The sequence below is a fragment of the Zalophus californianus genome, chromosome 10 (assembly GCF_009762305.2).
Source record: "Zalophus californianus isolate mZalCal1 chromosome 10, mZalCal1.pri.v2, whole genome shotgun sequence".
Taxonomy (NCBI): Eukaryota; Metazoa; Chordata; class Mammalia; order Carnivora; family Otariidae; genus Zalophus; species Zalophus californianus.
In genome coordinates, this window is record NC_045604.1 from 88,514,832 (window position 1) to 88,534,026 (window position 19,195).

Here is a 19,195-nt window from a genome sequence, read left to right on the forward strand (position 1 = left end):
CATGACCTGAGCTGAAGGCAGATGCTTAATGACTGAGCCACCCAGGCACCCCTAGTTTACTTTCTTTTTATTCAATCTGATAATCTCTACATTTTAATAGAATTTAGACTATTCCTAATGTGATTGTTTATATGGTTGGGCTTAAATTTATCATCGGCTTTTTATTTTCTTTCACATCTATACTTTATTTTTCTCTTTTCATGTCTTCTTTTTTTTAAAAGCTTCTTTTTTTAATTTTATTTATTTATTTGACAGAGAGAGACACAGTGAGAGAGGGAACACAAGTGGGGAGTAGTGGGAGAGGGAGAAGGAGGCTTCCCGCAGAGCAGGGAGCCCGATGGGGGGCTCGATCCCAGGACCCTGGGATCATGACCTGAGCCAAAGGCAAATGCTTAATGACTGAGCAACCCAGGCACCCCTTCGTGTCTTCTTTTGGATTAGCAGTATTTTTATGATTCATTTGCATCTCCACTACTAATTGATTAGCTGAGCCTCTTGTTTGTAACAATATAAACTCTTCCAATCCATGTGCACAGAATATCTTTTCCTTTGTGTCTTTTAAAATTTCTTTCATTGTTTTGTAGTTCTCCATGTACAGGAATTTCACCTACATGATTAAATTTATTCCTAGGTATTTTATTCTTTCTAATGCAGTTGTAAATGGGATTATTTTTTTAATTTCTCTTTCTGATAGATCATTATTAGTGTACAGAAATGCAACAGATTTTTGTACATTGATTTTGTAAACTGCAACTTCACTAAATTCATTAATTCTCTTTCTTATGATTTTATCACCTTTTGAATTTCTCTTAGGTTCACATATTGTTTTCCTAATTTCATTAAATTGTCTATTTGTGTTCTCTTATAGCTCACTGAACTTCCTTAAAATAATTATCTTGAATTATTTTGTCAGGTAATTTTAAAATCTACAATTCTTTGGGATAAGTTACATGAAATTCATTGTGTTTCTTTAGTGGTATCATGTTTTGTATTCAAAAAATTTTTTGGTTGTTTCTTGATTTTTTTGTGTGTTCTTTGTAGCCTTTACATATGTCTATGCATTTGTAGGAACACTCACCTCTTCCAGACTTTATAGACTGGCTTTGGTTGGGAAAGACCTTTACCTACATGTGGGTGTGAAGGCACCAGGAGGGTTGAGTGTGTCACCTCTGGCTCTGGTTTCAGTGGAGTATAGCAGCTTCTCTGGCTCAAGGTGTTGGGGTGAACAGTGGAATAAACTATGGGCTATTCTATCAGCTGAGTTTAGCATTATTGAAGGTTGCAAGGGTCTTTGGCAGTAAAGGCTTTAGTGTCTCTAGCAGCAGTGAGGGCTGCTGGTGTCCTTAATGACAATGGCTTCTTGGATCTTCTTGCTCTACTTTTCTCTCAAGAAGAGAGATTGTGAACACAGAGATTCTTCTTGGTACCAAGCTGTGTGAAGTTGAGGAATGGGTTGATTTGGGTAAAATGCATCATCTACTTTTCTATTTGGCCATCTCTGGATTTTCTCCTCCACCAGGTTGCTGCAGCCTCTTTAGATGTTCTTCAGAGCTCTCCCAGGGTTATTTTCTCTTTGGTATTTGTTAAATCATTGATTTGGAGAGGGGCAGCAAGCACTGGGCTCTCCTAATCCACCAGCATGCTATCACTCTCCATTGTTTTTTGTAAAAACTCGGGTGTTGGGGGGGCGGAGCAAGATGGCAGAGAAGTAAGAGACCTGGATTTCATCTGGTCTCAGGAATTCACCTGAATAGGGATCAAACCATTCTGAACACCTACGAACTCAACAGGAGATCAAAGAGAAGAATAGCAACAACTCTCTGAACAGAAAAGCGACCACTTTCTGGAAGGTAGGATGTGCAGAGAAGTGAATCCGAGGCGATATTCGGGAGGATAGACGGCGGGGGAGGGAGCCTCCGTTGGCTGCTTCTGGCAAGTGCTAGAGCCGCGGAGCACAAAATCAGAACTTTTAGAACTCAGCTCCGCTGAGGGATGTCGCTCCAGTGGCTAAGCTGGGGGTGGAACCCTCGCGGGACAGTGTGGTCTCAGGACCCTCGGGCTCGCAGAAAGACCGGGGGTGCCTGAGTGCGGCAGTGCGCTCCCAGGTATTGGAGCGGGGAAGCCGGCTACAGAGAGGGAGCCAAGGCGTGGGCTCTCAGCTCGGGGTGGCCATAAACTGTGATCCGTGGCCCAATCGGGCCACTGCTCCTCCAGCAGGGACCCAACAAGCGGCAGAGCCGGGGAGACTCCCCTTCCTCCCCGGGGAGGAGAGGCACGGGAGTGCACCGCAGGGATCTGCTGGGTTTGGAGACTCCACACGGGGTCGGGTGCCAGAGATAGAAATGCTCGGTCACAGGCCGGGTGAGCACGGAGTGTGGCCAGAGACTGGGGAGACGGGAGTGACTGACTGCTTTTCTCTAGGGGCGCACTAAGGAGCGAGGCCCCGAGTTATTGGCTCCTCTGGGGCGGAGAATGGGAGGCTGCCATTTTCACTGTCGTCCTCCAAAGCTATACGGAAAGCTTGCAGGAAACACAAGCTCCTGAGAGCAACCCGAGCAGATTGCTTAGCCCGGACAGACAAGAGCAGGGCAATTCCGCCTCGGCAAAGACATTTGGAAACCATGGCAACAGGCCCCTCCCCCAGAAGATCTGCATGAACAGCCAGCCAAAACCAAGTTTACTGATCAATGAGAAGGGCAGAACTCCAGCACTAGGGGAACACTGCACATAGAATTCATGGCTTTTTTACCATGATTCATTAGTCTTTCAAAGTTAATTTTTTTAACTGTTTTTTTCTTTTGAATTTTTCTTTCTCCATTTTTCAACCAACATCTTATCAATCCCTTTTTTTAAAAAACATTTTTATTTTTCATTCTTAGAGTCATATTCTATCCCTTCATAGTAGTTACCCTTATTTTTGGCAGATATGTATATAAGTTGTTCTCCCTTTAAAATTTTGAGATACAGTTTCTTCTAACATATCAAAATATACCCTAAATCTCTAGTGTATGGCTTTGTTCTAGTCTCCTGCTTGATCACATTCTCTCCCCCTTTTTTATCTTTCTTTCTTTCCTTTTTTTTAATCCTCTTCTTTATTTTTTCAAACATCTTCTTATCAATTCCTTTTTTAAAATTTTTTATAATTTTCATCTTTACATTCATATTCCATCCCTTCATCGTATCAACCCTTATTTTGTACATATATGTCTTTCTTTCTTTAAAATTTTAGGAGGCACTTTCTTCTAAAAGACTAAAATACACCCAAAATCTACTGTGTGGCACTGATCTATGCACCAGCCTCATCATATTTGATCATATTCTCTTTTTTTTGTTGTTGTTTTGCACTGTTTTTGTTTGTTTTTATCTTTTTCTTTTTCTTTTTTCTTCTCTCTTTCTTTTTTCTTTCTTTCCCTTTCTTTTCCCCTGGTTTCAGGTCTTTTCTGATTTGATTAGAGTATATTTTCTGGGGACGTTGTTAACCTGTTAGCATTTTGTTCTCTCATTCATCTATTCTCCTCTGGACAAAATGACAAGACGAAAAAAATCACCTCAACAAAAAGAACAAGAGGTAGAACTGTCTGCCAGGGACCTACTCAATAGGGACATTAGTGTGATGTCAGACCTAGAGTTCAGAATCATGACTTTAAAGATACTAGGTGGGCTTGAAAAAACCATGGAAGTTATTAGAGAAACCCTTTCTGGAGAAATAAAAGAACTAAAATCTAACCAAGTCAAAATCAAAAAGAATGTTAATGAGGTGGAATCAAAAATGGGGGCAGTAACTGCTAGAATAAATGAGGCAGAAGAGAGAATCAGCGACATAGAAGAACAAATGATGGAAAATAAAGAAGCTGAGAAAAAGAGAGATAAACAACTACTGGATCACGAGGGCGGAATTCGAGAGATAAGCGATATGATAAGACAAAACAACATTAGAATAATTGGAATCCCAGAAGAAAAAGAAAGAGAGAGAGGGGCAGAAGGTATATTGGAGCAAATTATAGCAGAGAACTTCCCTAATGTGGGGAAGGAAACAGGTATCAAAATCCAGGAGGCACAGAGAACCCCTCTCAAAATGAATAAAAATAGGTCAACACCCCGACATCTAATAGTAAAACTTACGAGTCTCAGAGACAAAGAGAAAATCTTGAAAGCAGGTCGGGGGAAGAGATATGTAACCTATAATGGTAGAAACATTAGATTGGCAACAGACCTATCCACAGAGACCTGGCAGGCCAGAAAGGACTGGCATGATATATTCAGAGCACTAAACAAGAAAAATATGCAGCCAAGAATACTATATCCAGCTAGGCTCTCATTGAAAATTGAAGGAGAGATAAAAATCTTCCAGGACAAACAAAAACTAAAGAAATTTGCAAACACGAAACCAGCCATACAAGAAATATTGAAAGGGGTCCTCTAAGCAAAGAGAGAGCCTAAAAGCAGCATGGACCAGAAAGGAATACAGACAATATACAGTCACAGTCACTTTGCAGGCAATACAATGGCACTAAATTCCTATCTTTCAATAGTTACCCTGAATGTAAATGGGCTAAATGCCCCAATAAAAAGACACAGGCTATCAGATTGGATTGAAAAACAAGACCCATCAACATGCTGTCTGCAAGAGACTCATTTTTGACCCAAAGACACCCCCAGATTGAAAGTGAAGGGGTGGAAAACCATTTACCATGCTATGGACACCAAAAGAAAGCTGGGGTGGCAATCCTTATACGAGACAAATTAGATTTTAAAACGAAGAGTGTAATAAGAAATGAGGAAGGATACTATATCCTATTTAAAGGGTCTATCCAACAAGAAGATCTAACAATTGTAAATATCTATGCCCCTAACATGGGAGCAGCCCATATAAGACAATTAATAACAAAAGCAACGAAACACATTGACAACAATACAATAATAGTGGCGACTTTAACACCCCCTCACGGAAGTGGACAGATCATCTAAGCAACAGATCAACAAGGAAATAAAGACTTTAAATGACACACTGGACCAAATGGACTTTACAGACATATTCAGAACATTCCATCCCAAAGCAACAGAATACACATTCTTCTCTTGTGCCCATGGAACATTCCCCACAATAGATCACGTCCTAGGTCACAAATCAGGTCTCAACCGGTACCAAAAGATTGGGATTATTCCCTGCATATTTTCAGGCCACAGTGCTTTGAAACTAGAACTCAATCACAAGAGGAAAGTCGGAAAGAACTCAAATACATGGAGGCTAAAGAGCATCTTACTAAAGAATGAATTGGTCAACCAGGAAATTAAAGAAGAATTAAAAAATTCATGGAAACTGATGAAAATGAAAACACAACTGTTCAAAATCTCTGGGATGCAGCAAAGGCAGTCCTGAGAGGAAGGTATATAGCAATACAATCCTTTCTCAAGAAACAAGAAAGGTCTCATACACAACCTAACCCTACACCTAAAAGAGATAGAGAAAAAACAGCAAATAAAGCCTAATCCCAGCAGGAGAAGAGAAATAATAACAATCAGAGCAGAAATCAATGAAATAGAAACCAAAAGAACAGTAGAACAGATCAACAAAACTAGGAGCTGGTTGTTTGAAAGAATTAACAAGATAGATAAACCCCTGGCCAGACTTATCAAAAAGAAAAGAGAAATGGCCCAAATCAACAAAATCATGAATGAAAGAGGAGAGATCACAATGAACACCAAAGAAATATAAACAATTATAAGAATATATTATGAGCAACTCTATGCCAGCAAATTAGATAAAAGAAATGGATGCGTTCCTAGAGATGTATCAACTACCAAAATTGAACCAGGAAGAAATAGAAAACCTGAACAGACCTATAACCACTAAGGAAATTGAAGCAGTCATCAAAAATCTCCCAACAAACAAAAGCCCAGGGCCAGATGGCTTCCCAGGGGGATTCTATCAGACATTTAAAGAAGAATTAATACCTATTCTCCTGAAACTGTTCCAAAAAATAGAAATGGAAGGAAAACTTCCAAATGCATCCTTTCTTGATCAAAACTCTTCAAAGTATAGGGATAGAGGGTACATACCTCCATATCATAAAAGCCATCTATGAAAAACCTACAGCGAATATCATTCTCAATGGGGAAAAACTGAGAGCTTTCCCCCTAAGGTCAGGAACGTGGCAGGGATGTCCACTATCACCACTGCTATTCAACATAGTATTAGAAGTTGTAGCCGCAGCAATCAGACAACAAAAAGAAAGCAAAGACATCCAAATCGGCAGGGAGGAAGTCAAACTCTCACGCTTTGCAGATGATATGATACTTTATGTGGAAAACCCAAAAGACTCCACCCCAAAACTGCTAGAACTCATACAGGAATTCGGTCAAGTGGCAGGATATAAAATCAATGCACAGAAATCAGTGGCATTCCTATACACCAACAACAAAACAGAAGAGAGAGAAATTAAGGAGTCGATCCCGTTTGCACTTGCACCCAAAACCATAAGATACCTAGGAATAAATCTCACCATAGAGGCAAAGGATCTGTACTCAGAAAACTATAAAATACTCATGAAAGAAATTGAGGAAGACACAAAGAAATGGAAAAACGTTCCATGCTCATGGATTGGAAGAACCAACATTGTGAAGATGTCCAAGCTACCTAGAGCAAGCTACACATTCAGTGCAATCCCCATCAAAATACCATCCACTTTTTTCAAAGAAATGGAACAAATAATCCTAAAATTTGTATGGAACCAGAAAAGACCCCGAATAGCCAGAGGAATGTTGACAAAGAAAAGCAAAGCTGGCGGCATCACAATTCCGGACTTCCAGCTCTATTACAAAGCTGTTATCATCAAGACAGTATGGTACTGGCACAAAAACAGACACATAGATCAATGGAACAGAATAGAGAGCCCAGATATGGACCCTCAACTCTGTGGTCAACTCATCTTTGACAAAGCAGGAAAGAATGTCCGATGGAAAAAAGACAGTCTCTTCAACAAATGGTGTTGGGAAAATTGGACAGCCACATGCAGAATAATGAAACTGGACCATTTCCTTACACCACACACAAAAATAGACTCCAAATGGTTGAAAGACCTAAATGTGAGACAGGAGTCCATCAATATCCTAAAGGAGAACACAGGCAGCAACCTCTTCGACCTCAGCTGCAGCAACTTCTTCCTAGAAACATCGCCAAAAGCAAGGGAAGCAAGGGCAAAAATGAACTATTGGGATTTCATCAAGATAAAAAGCTTTTGCACAGCAAAAGAAACAGTCCACAAAACCAAAAGACAACCGACAGAATGGGAGAAAATATTTGCAAATGACATATCAGATAAAAGGCTAGTATCCAAAATTTATAAAGAACTTATCAAACTCAACACCCAAAGAACAAATAGTCCAATCAAGAAATGGGCAGTTCAAAAACTAATGATGTAATGTATGGTGATTAACATAACAATAAAAAATTTAAAAAAAAGAAATGGGCAGAAGACATGAGCAGACATTTTTCCAAAGAAGACATCCAAATGGTCAACAGACACATGAAAAAGTGCTCAACATCGCTCGGCTTCAGGGAAATCCAAATCAAAACCTCAATGAGATACCACCTCACACCAGTCAGAATGGCTAAAATTAACAAGTCAGGAAATGACAGATGTTGGCGGGGATGCAGAGAAAGGGGAACCCTCCTCCACTGTTGGTGGGAATGCAAGCTGGTGCAACCTCTCTGGAAAACAGTATGCAGGTTCCTCAAAAAGTTGAAAATAGAGCTACCATACAATCCAGCCATTGCACTACTGGGTATTTACCCCAAAGATACAAATGTAGGGATCCGAAGGGGTACGTGCACCCCAATGTTTATAGCAGCAATGTCCACAATAGTCAAACTGTGGAAAGAGCCAAGATGTCCATCAACAGATGAATGGATCAAGAAGAGGTGGTATATATGTTATGCTGAGTGAAATAAGTCAATCAGAGAAAGACATGTATCATATGACCTCACTGATATGAGGAATTCCTAATCTCAGGAACAAACTGAGGGTTGCTGGAGTGGTTGGGGTGGGAGGGATGGGGTGGCTGGGTGATGGACATTGGGGAAGATATGTGCTACGGTGAGCGCTGTGAGTTGTGTAAGACTGTTGAATCACAGATCTGTACTTCTGAAACAAATAACGCAACATATTTTAAGAAAAAAGAAAAAGAAGAAGATAGCAGGAGAGGAAGAATGAAGGGGAGTAAGTCAGAGGGGGAGACGAACCAGGAGAGATGATGGACCCTGAAAAACAAACTGAGGTTTCTGAAGGGGAGGAGGGTGGGGGGATGGGTTAGCCTGGTGATGGGTATTGAGGAGGGCACATTCTGCATGGAGCACTGGGTGTTATGAACAAACAATGAATCATGGAACAGTACACCAAAACAAATTATGTAATATATGGTGATTAACATAACAATAAAAAATTAAAAAAAAAGAAGAGGTGGTATATATACAGAATGGAATATTATGCAGCCATCAAAAGGAACGAGATCTTGCCATTTGCAGCAACGTGGATGGAACTGGAGGGTGTTATGCTGAGTGAAATAAGTCAATCAGAGAAAGACATGTATCATACGACCTCACTGATATGAGGAATTCTTAATCTCAGGAAACAAACTGAGGGTTGCTGGAGTGGTGGGGGTGGGATGGAGGGGGTGGCTGGGTGATAGACATTGGAGAGGGTATGTGCTATGGTGAGCGTTGTGAATTGTGCAGGACTGTTGAATCACAGATCTATATCTCTGAAACAAATAATGCAATGTATGTTAAGAAAAAAAAAAGAAGAAGATAGCAGGAGTGGAAGAAGGAGGGGGGAATCGGAGGGGGAGACGAACCATGAGAGAAGATGGACTCTGAAAAACAAACTGAGGGTTCTAGAGGGGAGGGGGGTGTGGGGATGGGTTAGCCTGGTGATGGGTATTAAAGAGGGCACGTTCTGCGTGGAGCACTGGGTATTATGCACAAACAATGAACCATGGAACACTATATTAAAAACTAATGATGTAAAAAAAAAAGTCGGGTGTTACTCTTGTTGGGAATCTCTTATAAGCGATAAGTATTTATCTCTCCCTATTGCAAGATTTTATCCTTGCCTTTGGCATTCAGCTTTTTTTCTGTCTGTACAGATCTATTTGTATTTATCATACTTGATATTCACTAAGCTATGGAGATGCAGATTAATGTTTTTCATGAAATTTGGGAAGTTCCAGCTATTTCTTTAGATATTTTTCTGCATACTTCTCTCTTTTCCATTTGACTTTCCCATTATGCATATATTGATGCACTAAATGGTATCCCACATTTCTCTGAAGATTTGTTCATTTTTCTTGATTTTCTCTCCATTCTTCGGGTTTCACACTCCCTTTGTATCTATTTAAGTTTTCTGATTCTTTTTTTCTGCCAGTTCAAGTTTGTTATTGAACGCTTCTAGTGAGTTTTTCATTTTAGTTATTATACTTTTCAACTCCAGAACTTCCATTGGATTCTTTCTTTTATAATTTCTATCTTGTTATTAGTAATCTTTATTTGATAAAACATTGTCATCATACCTCCCTTTATTCCTTCAGGCATGGTTTCTTTTATTTTGAAAATAGTTATAATGACTACTTTGAAGTCTTTGTCTATTAAATCTGACATCTGGTCATTTAATCACAGGCAGTTACTGTTGCTTGCTTTTTTTTCCTGTGTATGGGACACAGTTTCCTGTTTCTTTTATATCATTTTTTTCCTGAACTCTGGATATTTAAAATATGTATTGGTTCTGTGGGTATTGCCCTTTCCCAAGGAAGTTTTGTTGTTTGCTAGTTTGTTTAAGTAACTGGCTGGGATGTTTCTGTGAAGTCTATTTTCCTTGTGGTGTAAAGCCTCTGGTATTGTTCTTCAGAGGATGCAGACCTGGGCATGGGTGCAGTAACCCTGGAATGACAGTGGTTTGAAGGTCTCTCTTTGTCTCTTTCCATGTCCACACCCAACTGTTAAGCTCCACTAACTGCTGGCTGATTTTTGTATTTCTTTTTTTTTAAGATTTTATTTATTTATTTAACAGAGAGAGACACAGCGAGAGAGGGAACGCAAGCAGGGGGAGTGGGAGAGAGAGAAGCAGGCCTCCCACTGAGCAGGGAGCCTGATGTGGGGCTCGATCCCAGAACCCTGGGATCATGACCTGAGCCGAAGGCAGATGCATAACCGACTGAGCCACCCAGGCGCCCCTGATTTTTGTATTTCTTTCATCAATGCCATAATACATAAATTGCTCCATTGAGGTAACCATTCAATTTGAACTTCTCTGCAGAAATAGTTTGAGGTCAGTGTTAAAGATTAGTTTCATCACAGGAGGGCTCTTCATAGCTGTCTCTTTCCCTGGTTCTTTCTAGTAAAGTAGCTATCCTATGGTTAATTTATATTTCTAATGAAGCTACCATTCATTTCTTAATTGCTTTACACAAAAACTTCCATTGTTTTGAGAGGACCTTTAGGCTTGAATTTCCCTATACTATTTCAAATAAAGACAGTTTCTTTTATAAAAGAAAGTTTATTCTTCGGCCTTTCAGTGTTTAACATACTGTAATTGTAATAAGTCACACTTGATTGATCTCAGTTGTGGCTGTAGTGTTTCCTGAGGTGTCCATTTCTGGAAAAACAACACATTATGTAATCCTAATTTTTTAATTTGTGGAAATAAAAATCAATCTGTTCTGAACTGATTGGACAGAACAGTCTTCAAAATTATGCCAAATTTCTGTTCTACCATCTAGAGATCAGTTTCCTGAAGCTACTTGGTCTAGTCAAGAGTAATAAAAAGCATTATTATCTTGTAATATTTATCTTGAAAATATAGGCCAATGAGTTTCTTGGGAAAAATCTAGTTAAACCTTGATGATTTTCTTGACTTCTATTCCTGATTTATCCTGGAAAAAAAGTTATTATTAAGTATTCATGACTATTTTTTCGAGTTTTCCTACCCTCCTGGGATGATTTCCTTCTTAAAGATCCAAGTGATAAAATCCATTTCTATGAATGCTTTATATTCTGTCTTTTAAACAAATAGCATGATTTCATTCATATGTGGAATTTAAAAAATAACATGAATGAACGAGGAGCGGGGGAGATAGAAAGAGGCAAACCAAGAAACAGACTCTGAACTATAGAGAACAAACTGATGGTTATCAGAGGGGAGGTAGGTGAGGGGATGGGTGAAATAGGTGGTAGGGATTAAGGAGTGCACTTGTGATGAGCACCAGATGTTGAATGGAAGTACTGAATCACTATCTTGTACACCTGAAACTAATATTACACTGTATGTTAACTAACAGGAATTTAAATACAAACTTAAATAAGTAAATAAGTAAATTTAAAGTACACATTGTAGCATGTTAATTCACACTCTTTCTACTATGTTGAATGACTTTTTCTTCTCCTCTTGACTCCACAATCATTCTTCAGATGAACCATTTATTAGTCAAAACTTAGTCAAGTTGTACATGATGCTGAGGTGATATTCAGATACTTCATGGAATGACTAAAATCTTCTTTTTTAATGTCTTTGAGATTATCCCCCAGTTTAGCTTTCATGAAACCACCCACTCTAGACCAGACACCTAAACAGCGTTCACTTTTATGGTTCTTGTTTTGAAAATATATGGAAAAGTGTCAAAAGAACTATCTGGAGAATCTGATGATGAAGATGTACAAAATGAAAGACAGAGAATCCTGGGGCAGCCTCAGGGGTTGCTGGATTCCACAGTGCTTATTAAGGAACTCACAAAGGTAACATCATTCACTGGCCAATATACACCGGCTTCAATTATCCCCAAGAGCATGTCACTGGTGTCCAGAGCACACTGTGGTTCTTCAGAATCTATGTGTATTTTTCCAGTGTAATAGGAGAGTTCTTGTGAAACTGTCTGAAGTTGTGGTCCATAGGGTCTGAGGTATTTATTTATTTGGTCTTCAAATACTCTTTACTAAGTAGTGTTTTCTGGATTTTTTTCAGATATATTTTAAGTATCCAGTCATTCTAGCTGTGAAAAATATATCTGTTACAATCCAAAGGGGGGAGTGCTTTGGATTGCTTGGATTCAATGGAGCTGGAAAAACTACTACCTTCAAAATTTTGACTGGAGAAGAAACTGTTACCTCTGGGGATGTGTTCATTGAGCACTTTAGCATCACTAAAAGTCTCCAAAAGGTAAGACACAATTACAGTCTAAGATATGAGAAGCTTGATGTCTTGGGGGTACAGGAAACAGGCAGGCGTTGAAGATAACAGACGGCAGTCATGGTAGACATTGATATTGATACTACTGATCGACTCAGTAGATTCTGGAGAAAGAAATTTTTGAGTAGAGAGAGACAACAAGAATAGAATCTAAGACAGGATTATCTTTTGTGTTCTTTGAAACTGCAAGAGTAAAAGTCAAGTTCTCTCAACAGTACATCTAACATATATGCAAGACAAGGTACTGTAAGGAAGGAAAGACTGGGCAGAAGATGTAGTTCACTTATAAGTGCAGTTCGCTTGTAACTGAGGTCTTCATACACCTTAGAGCTCCAGAACATCATGGCCTTTCAGAATGGTCCCAAATCAAGGCAAGGTAGCTGTCTTTTATATCCCTGAATCAGTCAGCCATTGGGTGCACATTCCATCCGGGGGAGAGTGCATTAACTTGGGGAAAGCTAAGTGGGAACAAAAATTCAAGAAGAAATGGTCAGTGGTGTCAGATTCCAGGAAATCTCAGGCAATGTAAAGCCTGAATACAGTGTATTGGATTTAGCAACTAAAACTTCACTGATGCAGTTAGCAAGAACTATTGTACTGTGGTTAGTTGAGTGGTAGTAATGGGAGCCTAAATGGTGCATTTCTTTCCTCTTTAGTTCATGGCACATTGTCATTATGACATCAGGAAGATGGGGTTGTGGGAGCCTGCATACTCTAGGATGAACAGTATTCTCGTAATGGAGGTGAAGCTAAGAATTTGGGTTATACTCTGAAGAAAGTTAGCTTTGAAGCAAAGGGGAACATTAGAATTGACCCAAAGTTGTGAGAATGAGACAGGGGATATTTTATACATTAAACAACTTGACCACATTTATACTAGAAGGGAAAAAATTGAAATAGAGGAAGAAGTGTTGCATGATGAAAAGAGGTGAATGGGTTCTTCCAGATGGTTCTTGGAGTCAGAGATTCCAAAATTCCCAGCAGGCACTGTGGAGGTTCCTCAAAAAATTTAAAAATAGAAATATCATACGATCTGGAAATTTCACTACTGCATATTTACCCAAAGAAAACAAAAACACTAATTCAAAAAGATATATGCACCCCAATGTTCATTGCAGAATTATTTACAGTAGCCAAGATATGGAAGCAACCTAAGTGTCCATTGATAGGTGAAGGGATAAAGAAGATGTGGTATATACAATGGAATATCACTTAGCCATAATAAAGAATGATACCTTGCCATTTGCAACAACATGGATAGATCTAGATGGTATTATGCTAAGTGAAATAAGTCAGACAGAGAAAGACAAATACCATGTGACTTTACTTATATGTGGAATCTAAAAAACAAATGATTTTATGAATTTGGATCCTTTCTCTTTTCTTTTGGATAAGTCTGGCCAGAGGTTTACCAATCTTATTAGTTCTTTCAAAGAACCAGATCCTAGTTTCATTTATCTGTTCTACTGTTCTAGTTTCTATTTCATTGATTTCTGCTTATTATATCTCTTCTCCTGCTGGGTTAAGGCTTTATTTGCTGCTCTTTCTCCAGATCCTTTAGATGTAAGGGTGGCTTGTCATTTGGGATTTTTCTAATTTTTTGAGAGAGGCTTGGATGGCTATATATTTCCTTGTAAGGACCACCTTTGCAGTATCCCATAGGTTCTGAACCAATGTGTTTTCATATTCTTTGGTTTGCATGAACTGTTCAAGTTCCTCTTTAATTTCCTGGTTGACCCATTCATCCTTTAGCAGGATGCTTTTTAACCTCCAAGGGTTGCGTTCCTTCGAAATTTTTCCCTGTGGTTGAGTTCCAGTTTCAATGCACTGTAGTCTGAATATATGCAGGGAAAATCTCAGTCTTTTGGTATTGGTTGAGACCTGATTTGTGACCCAGTATGTAGTCTATTCAGGAGCAAGTTCCATGTGCACCCAAGAAGAATGAGTATTCTGTTGTTTTAGGATGGAGTGTTCTGTATGTATCTACAAAGTCCATCTGGTCCAATGTGTCCTTCAAAGCTCTTGTTTCTTTGTTGATATTCTGCTTAGATGATCTGTCTATTGCTGAAGTCTACTATTAATGTATTATTATCAATATGATTCTTTATTTTGGTTAATAGTTGGGTGCTCCCATGTTGGGGGCAGAGATATTTACAATTGTTAGATTTTCTTGTTGGATAGACCTTTTAAGTATGATATAGTGTCCCTCTACATCTTTACTACAGTCTTTGGTTTAAAATCTAATTTGTCTGATATGAGAATTGCTACCCCAGCTTTCTTTTGAGGTCCATTGGCATGATAAATCATTCTCCATCCCCTCACTTTCAGTCTGGAGGTGACTTTAGGTTCAAAATGAGTCTCTTGTAGACAGCATATGGATGGATTCTGCTTTTTTATCCAATCTGAAACCCTCTGCCATTTGATGGGAGCATTCAGCCTGTTCACGCTGAGAGTTAACTATTGAAAGATATGAATGAAAGGGGAGGAATCATGACCAATACCAAGGAAATAGAGGCAATTATTAGAACTTATTACCAGCAGCTATAGGCTAACAAACTAGGCAAACTAGAAGAAATGGATGCATTCCTGGACACTGATAAACTACCAAGACTGAAACAGGAAGAAATAGACAATCTGAATAGACCAATAGCTAGCAGGGAAATTGAAACAGTAATCAAAAACCTCCCCAAAAAACAAGAGTCCAGGGCCAGATGGCTCCCCAGGGGAATTCTACCAAATATTTAAAGAAGAAATCATACCTATTATACTGAAGCTATTCTAAAAAATAGAAACGGAAGGAAAATTTCCAAACTCTTTCTATGAGGCCAGCATTACCTTGATCTCCAAACCAGACAAAGACCCCATCAAAAAGGAGAATTACAGAGCAATATCCTTGATGAACATGGATGCCAAAATTCTCAAGACTACATTGAAAAGATTATTCACCAGGACCAGGTGGGATTTATTCCTGTGATGCCAGGGTGGTTCCACATTTGCAAATCAATCAACGTGATAGATCACATTAATAAAGAAGAGAAGGAACCATATGATCCTTTCAACTGATGCAGAAAAAGCATTTGACAAAATATAGCATCGTTTCTTGATTAAAGGTCTTCAAAATATAGGGATAGAGGGAACATACCTCAATGTCATAAAAGCCATCTATGAATAGCCCACAGTGACTATCATTCTCAATGGGGAAAAACTGAGAACTTTTCCCTTAAGGTCAGGAACACGACAGGGATGCCCACTCTCACCACTGCCGTTCAACATAGTACTAGAAGTCCTAGCTTCAGCAATCAGACAAATAAATAAATAAACAAACAAATAAATAAATGTCATTCAAATTGGCAAAGAAAAAGTCAAACTCTCACTCTTCAAAGATGGCATAATACTCCATGTGGAAAACCCAAAAGACTCCACCCCCAAATTAGTAGAACTTATACAGCAATTCACCAACGTAGCAGGATAAAAAAAATCAATGCACAGAAATCAGCTGTATTTCTATACACTAACAATGTGACTGAAGAAAGAGAAATGAAGGAATTGATCCCATTTATAATTGCACAAAGACCTGTAAGATACCTCGGAATAAACCTAGCCAAAGAGGTAAAGGATCTATACTCTAGAAACTACTGAACACTTATGAAAGAAATGGAGGAAGACACAAAGAGATGGAAAAACATTACATGCTTATGGATTGGAAGAATAAGCATTGTGAAAATGTCTATGCTGCCCAGAACAATCTACACATTCAATGCAATCCCTATCAAAACACCATAGACATTTTTCACAGAGCTGGAACAAACAATCTAAAATTTGTATGGAACCAGACAAGACTCTGAGTTGCCAGGGGATTGTTGAAAAAGAAAACCAAACCTGGGGACATCACAATGCTTGACTTCAAGCTATATTACAAAGCTGAGATCATCAAGACAGCATGGTACTGGCACAAAAACAGACACATAGATCAATGGAACAGAATAGAGACCCAGATATGGACCCTCAATTCTATGGTCAAATAATCTTTGACAAAGCAGGAAAGAATTGATCTAATGGAAAAAAGACAGTCTCTTCAATAAATGGTGCTGGGAAAATTGGTAGGCCACATGCAGAAGAATGAAACTGGACCACTCTCTTACACCATACACAAAGATAAACTCAAAATGGGTGCAAGATCTCAATGTGAGACAGGAATCCATCAAAATCCTACAGGAGAATATAAGCAGTAATTGGCCACAGCGATTTGACTTCTTTCAAGACATGTCTCTAAAGGCAAGGGAAACAAAAGCAAAAATGAACTTTTGGGAATTCATCAAGATAAAAGTTTTTGCACAGCAAAGGGAAACAGTCAACAAACTAAGAGGCAACCCACAGAATGGGAGAAGATATTTGCAAATGACTTAACAGATAAAGGGCTGGTATCCAAGATCTATAAAGAACTTCTCAAACTCAACACCCAAAAAACCAATAATCCAGTTAATAAATGGGCAGAAGACATGAACAGACACTTCTCCAAAAGAAGACATACAAATGGCTAACAGACACATGAAAAAATGTTCAACATCACTAGCCATCAGGGAAATACAAATCAAAACCACAATGAGATACCACCTTACACCAGTTAGAATGGCACAAGTTAACAAGACAGGAAACAACAAGTGTTGGCAAGGATGTGAAGAAAGGTGAAACCTCTTACACTGTTGGTGGGAATTCAAGGTGGTACAGCCGCTCTGGAAAACAGTATGGAGGTTCCTCAAGATGTTAAGAATAGAGCTACCCTACAACCCAGCAACTGCACTACTAGGTATGTACCCCAAAGATACAGACATAGTGAAAAAAGGAGCACATGCACCCCAATGCTCATAGCAGTGATGTCCACAATAGGGAAATTGTGGAAGGAGCCAAGATGTCCTTCAACAGATGAATGGATAAGGAAGCTGTGGTTCATATATACAATGGAATATTACTCAGCCATCAGAAAGGATGAATATCCACCATTCACACTGACATGGCTGGAACTGGAGGGGATTATACTAAGTCAAATAAGTGAAGCAGAGAAAGACAATTATCGTATGGTTTCACTCATATATGGAACATAAGGAATAGTGCAGAGGACCACAGGGGAAGGGAGGGAAAACTGAGTGGGAAGAAATCAGAGAGGGAGACAAACCATGAAGAACTCTGGACTCTGGGAAACAAACTGAGGATTACAGAAGGGAGGGGTTAACAGGGTGATGGGATTAAGGAGGGCACGTGTTTTGATGAACACTGGGTGTTATATGCAACTAATGAGTTGTTGAACACTACATCAACAACTAATGATGTATTATATGTTGGCTAATTGAACATTAAAAATATTTTTAAATCAAAATTTTAAAAAATTAAAAAAAAACAAATGAACAAACAAAAACAGAAACAGACTCTAGATACAGAGAACAAACTGGGAGTTTCCAAGAGGGAGGGGATGGGGATAGACAAAATAGGTGAAGGGGATTAAGAGGTACAAACTTCCAGTTATAAAATAAATAAGTCATGGGGATGATAAATACAGTATAGGGGATATAGTCAGTAATATTATAATAACATTGTTTAGTGACAGATGGTAACTACCCTTATCATGGTGAGCATTGCATAATGTATAGAATTGAATTACTATGTGGTACATCTGAAACTAATAAAACATAGTATGCCAACTATACTTCCATAATAAAATTTAAAGAAAATAAGTAAAAGTGGGGTATTGAAGTCTCCAACTGATATTTTTCAGCTGCTTACTTTTCCCTTCAAATCTATTATTGCTTTCTTCATATACTTTGTAGCTCTGATATTTGGTGCATATATATGTATAACTGTTCTATATTCATGGTAAATTGATCCTTTCATCAATATATAATACTGTATTTGTCATTGTCATAGTTATTGACTTCAGGTCTATTTTTTCTACTAATAGTACAGCCACCCAGCTCTTTTGGGCATTATCTGCATGAAATTTTTTTCCTGTCCTTTTACTCTCAACCTATTTGTGTCCTTTCTTTTTTCTTTTTTTTTTTTTAGATTTTATTTATTTATTTATTTGACAGAGAGAGAGAGAGTGAGAGAGGGAACACAAGCAGGGGGAGTGGGAGAGGGAGAAGTAGGACTCCCGCGGAGCAGGGAGCCCAATGTGGGGCTCGATCCCAAGACCACAGGATCATGACCTGAGCCGAAGGCAGACACTCAATGACTGAGCCCCCCAGGCGCCCCTCAACCTATTTGTGTCCTTAAACATAAGTGAATCTAACTAGATAGTGGATATTTGGATCATGTTTGTTTTCTTAAATTCATTTTGCCAATCTATGCCTTTTGAGTGGGGAATTAAATCCATTTACATTTAAAGTAATTACTGATAGAGGGGCACCTGGGTGACTCAACTGGTTACGTGTCTGCCTTTGGCTCAGGTCATGATCCTGGGTCCTGGGATCCAGCCCTGCTTTAGGCTCTCCGATCACCTGGGAGTGTTCCTCTCCCTCTCCTGCTCCTCCCCACTACTTGTGGTCTCTCATTCTCTCAAATAAATAAATAACATCTTTAAAAAAAATTGCTAATAGGGAAGGACTTACTTTTGCCATTTCTTGTTTTCTGTATCTCTTATTTAGATTTTTTTGCCCCTAATTTCCTCCATTACTGCCTTATATTGTATTTAGCTGATTTTTTTGTAGTTACATTTCCTTTTGTGTATATATACAGATATTTTATTTGTGATTACCATTGGGATTTCATCTAACATCCTAAAGTTGTAACCATCTCTTTTGAATTGATACCAGCTGAAATTTAATCACACAAAAAACTCTACTTCTATACACCTCTGTTCCCATGTCCACACTTTGTCATTGTTATCACAAAATACATCTTCATACTTTGTGTACCATTAAATATTATTTTATGCATTTACCTTTCAAATACTGTATAAAATAAAT

General features: G+C 38.7%; 1 protein-coding gene across 1 annotated transcript in view; it reads left to right on the plus strand.

The window, feature by feature from the left end:
* Positions 1–19,195, plus strand: part of LOC113932774 (ATP-binding cassette sub-family A member 3-like) — a 145,493-nt gene that overhangs the window by 112,740 nt on the left and 13,558 nt on the right. Inside the window, 2 exon segments of the mRNA XM_035722218.1 lie at positions 11,667–11,785; positions 12,012–12,206. Coding sequence (XP_035578111.1) covers positions 11,667–11,785; positions 12,012–12,206 — 314 coding nt within the window.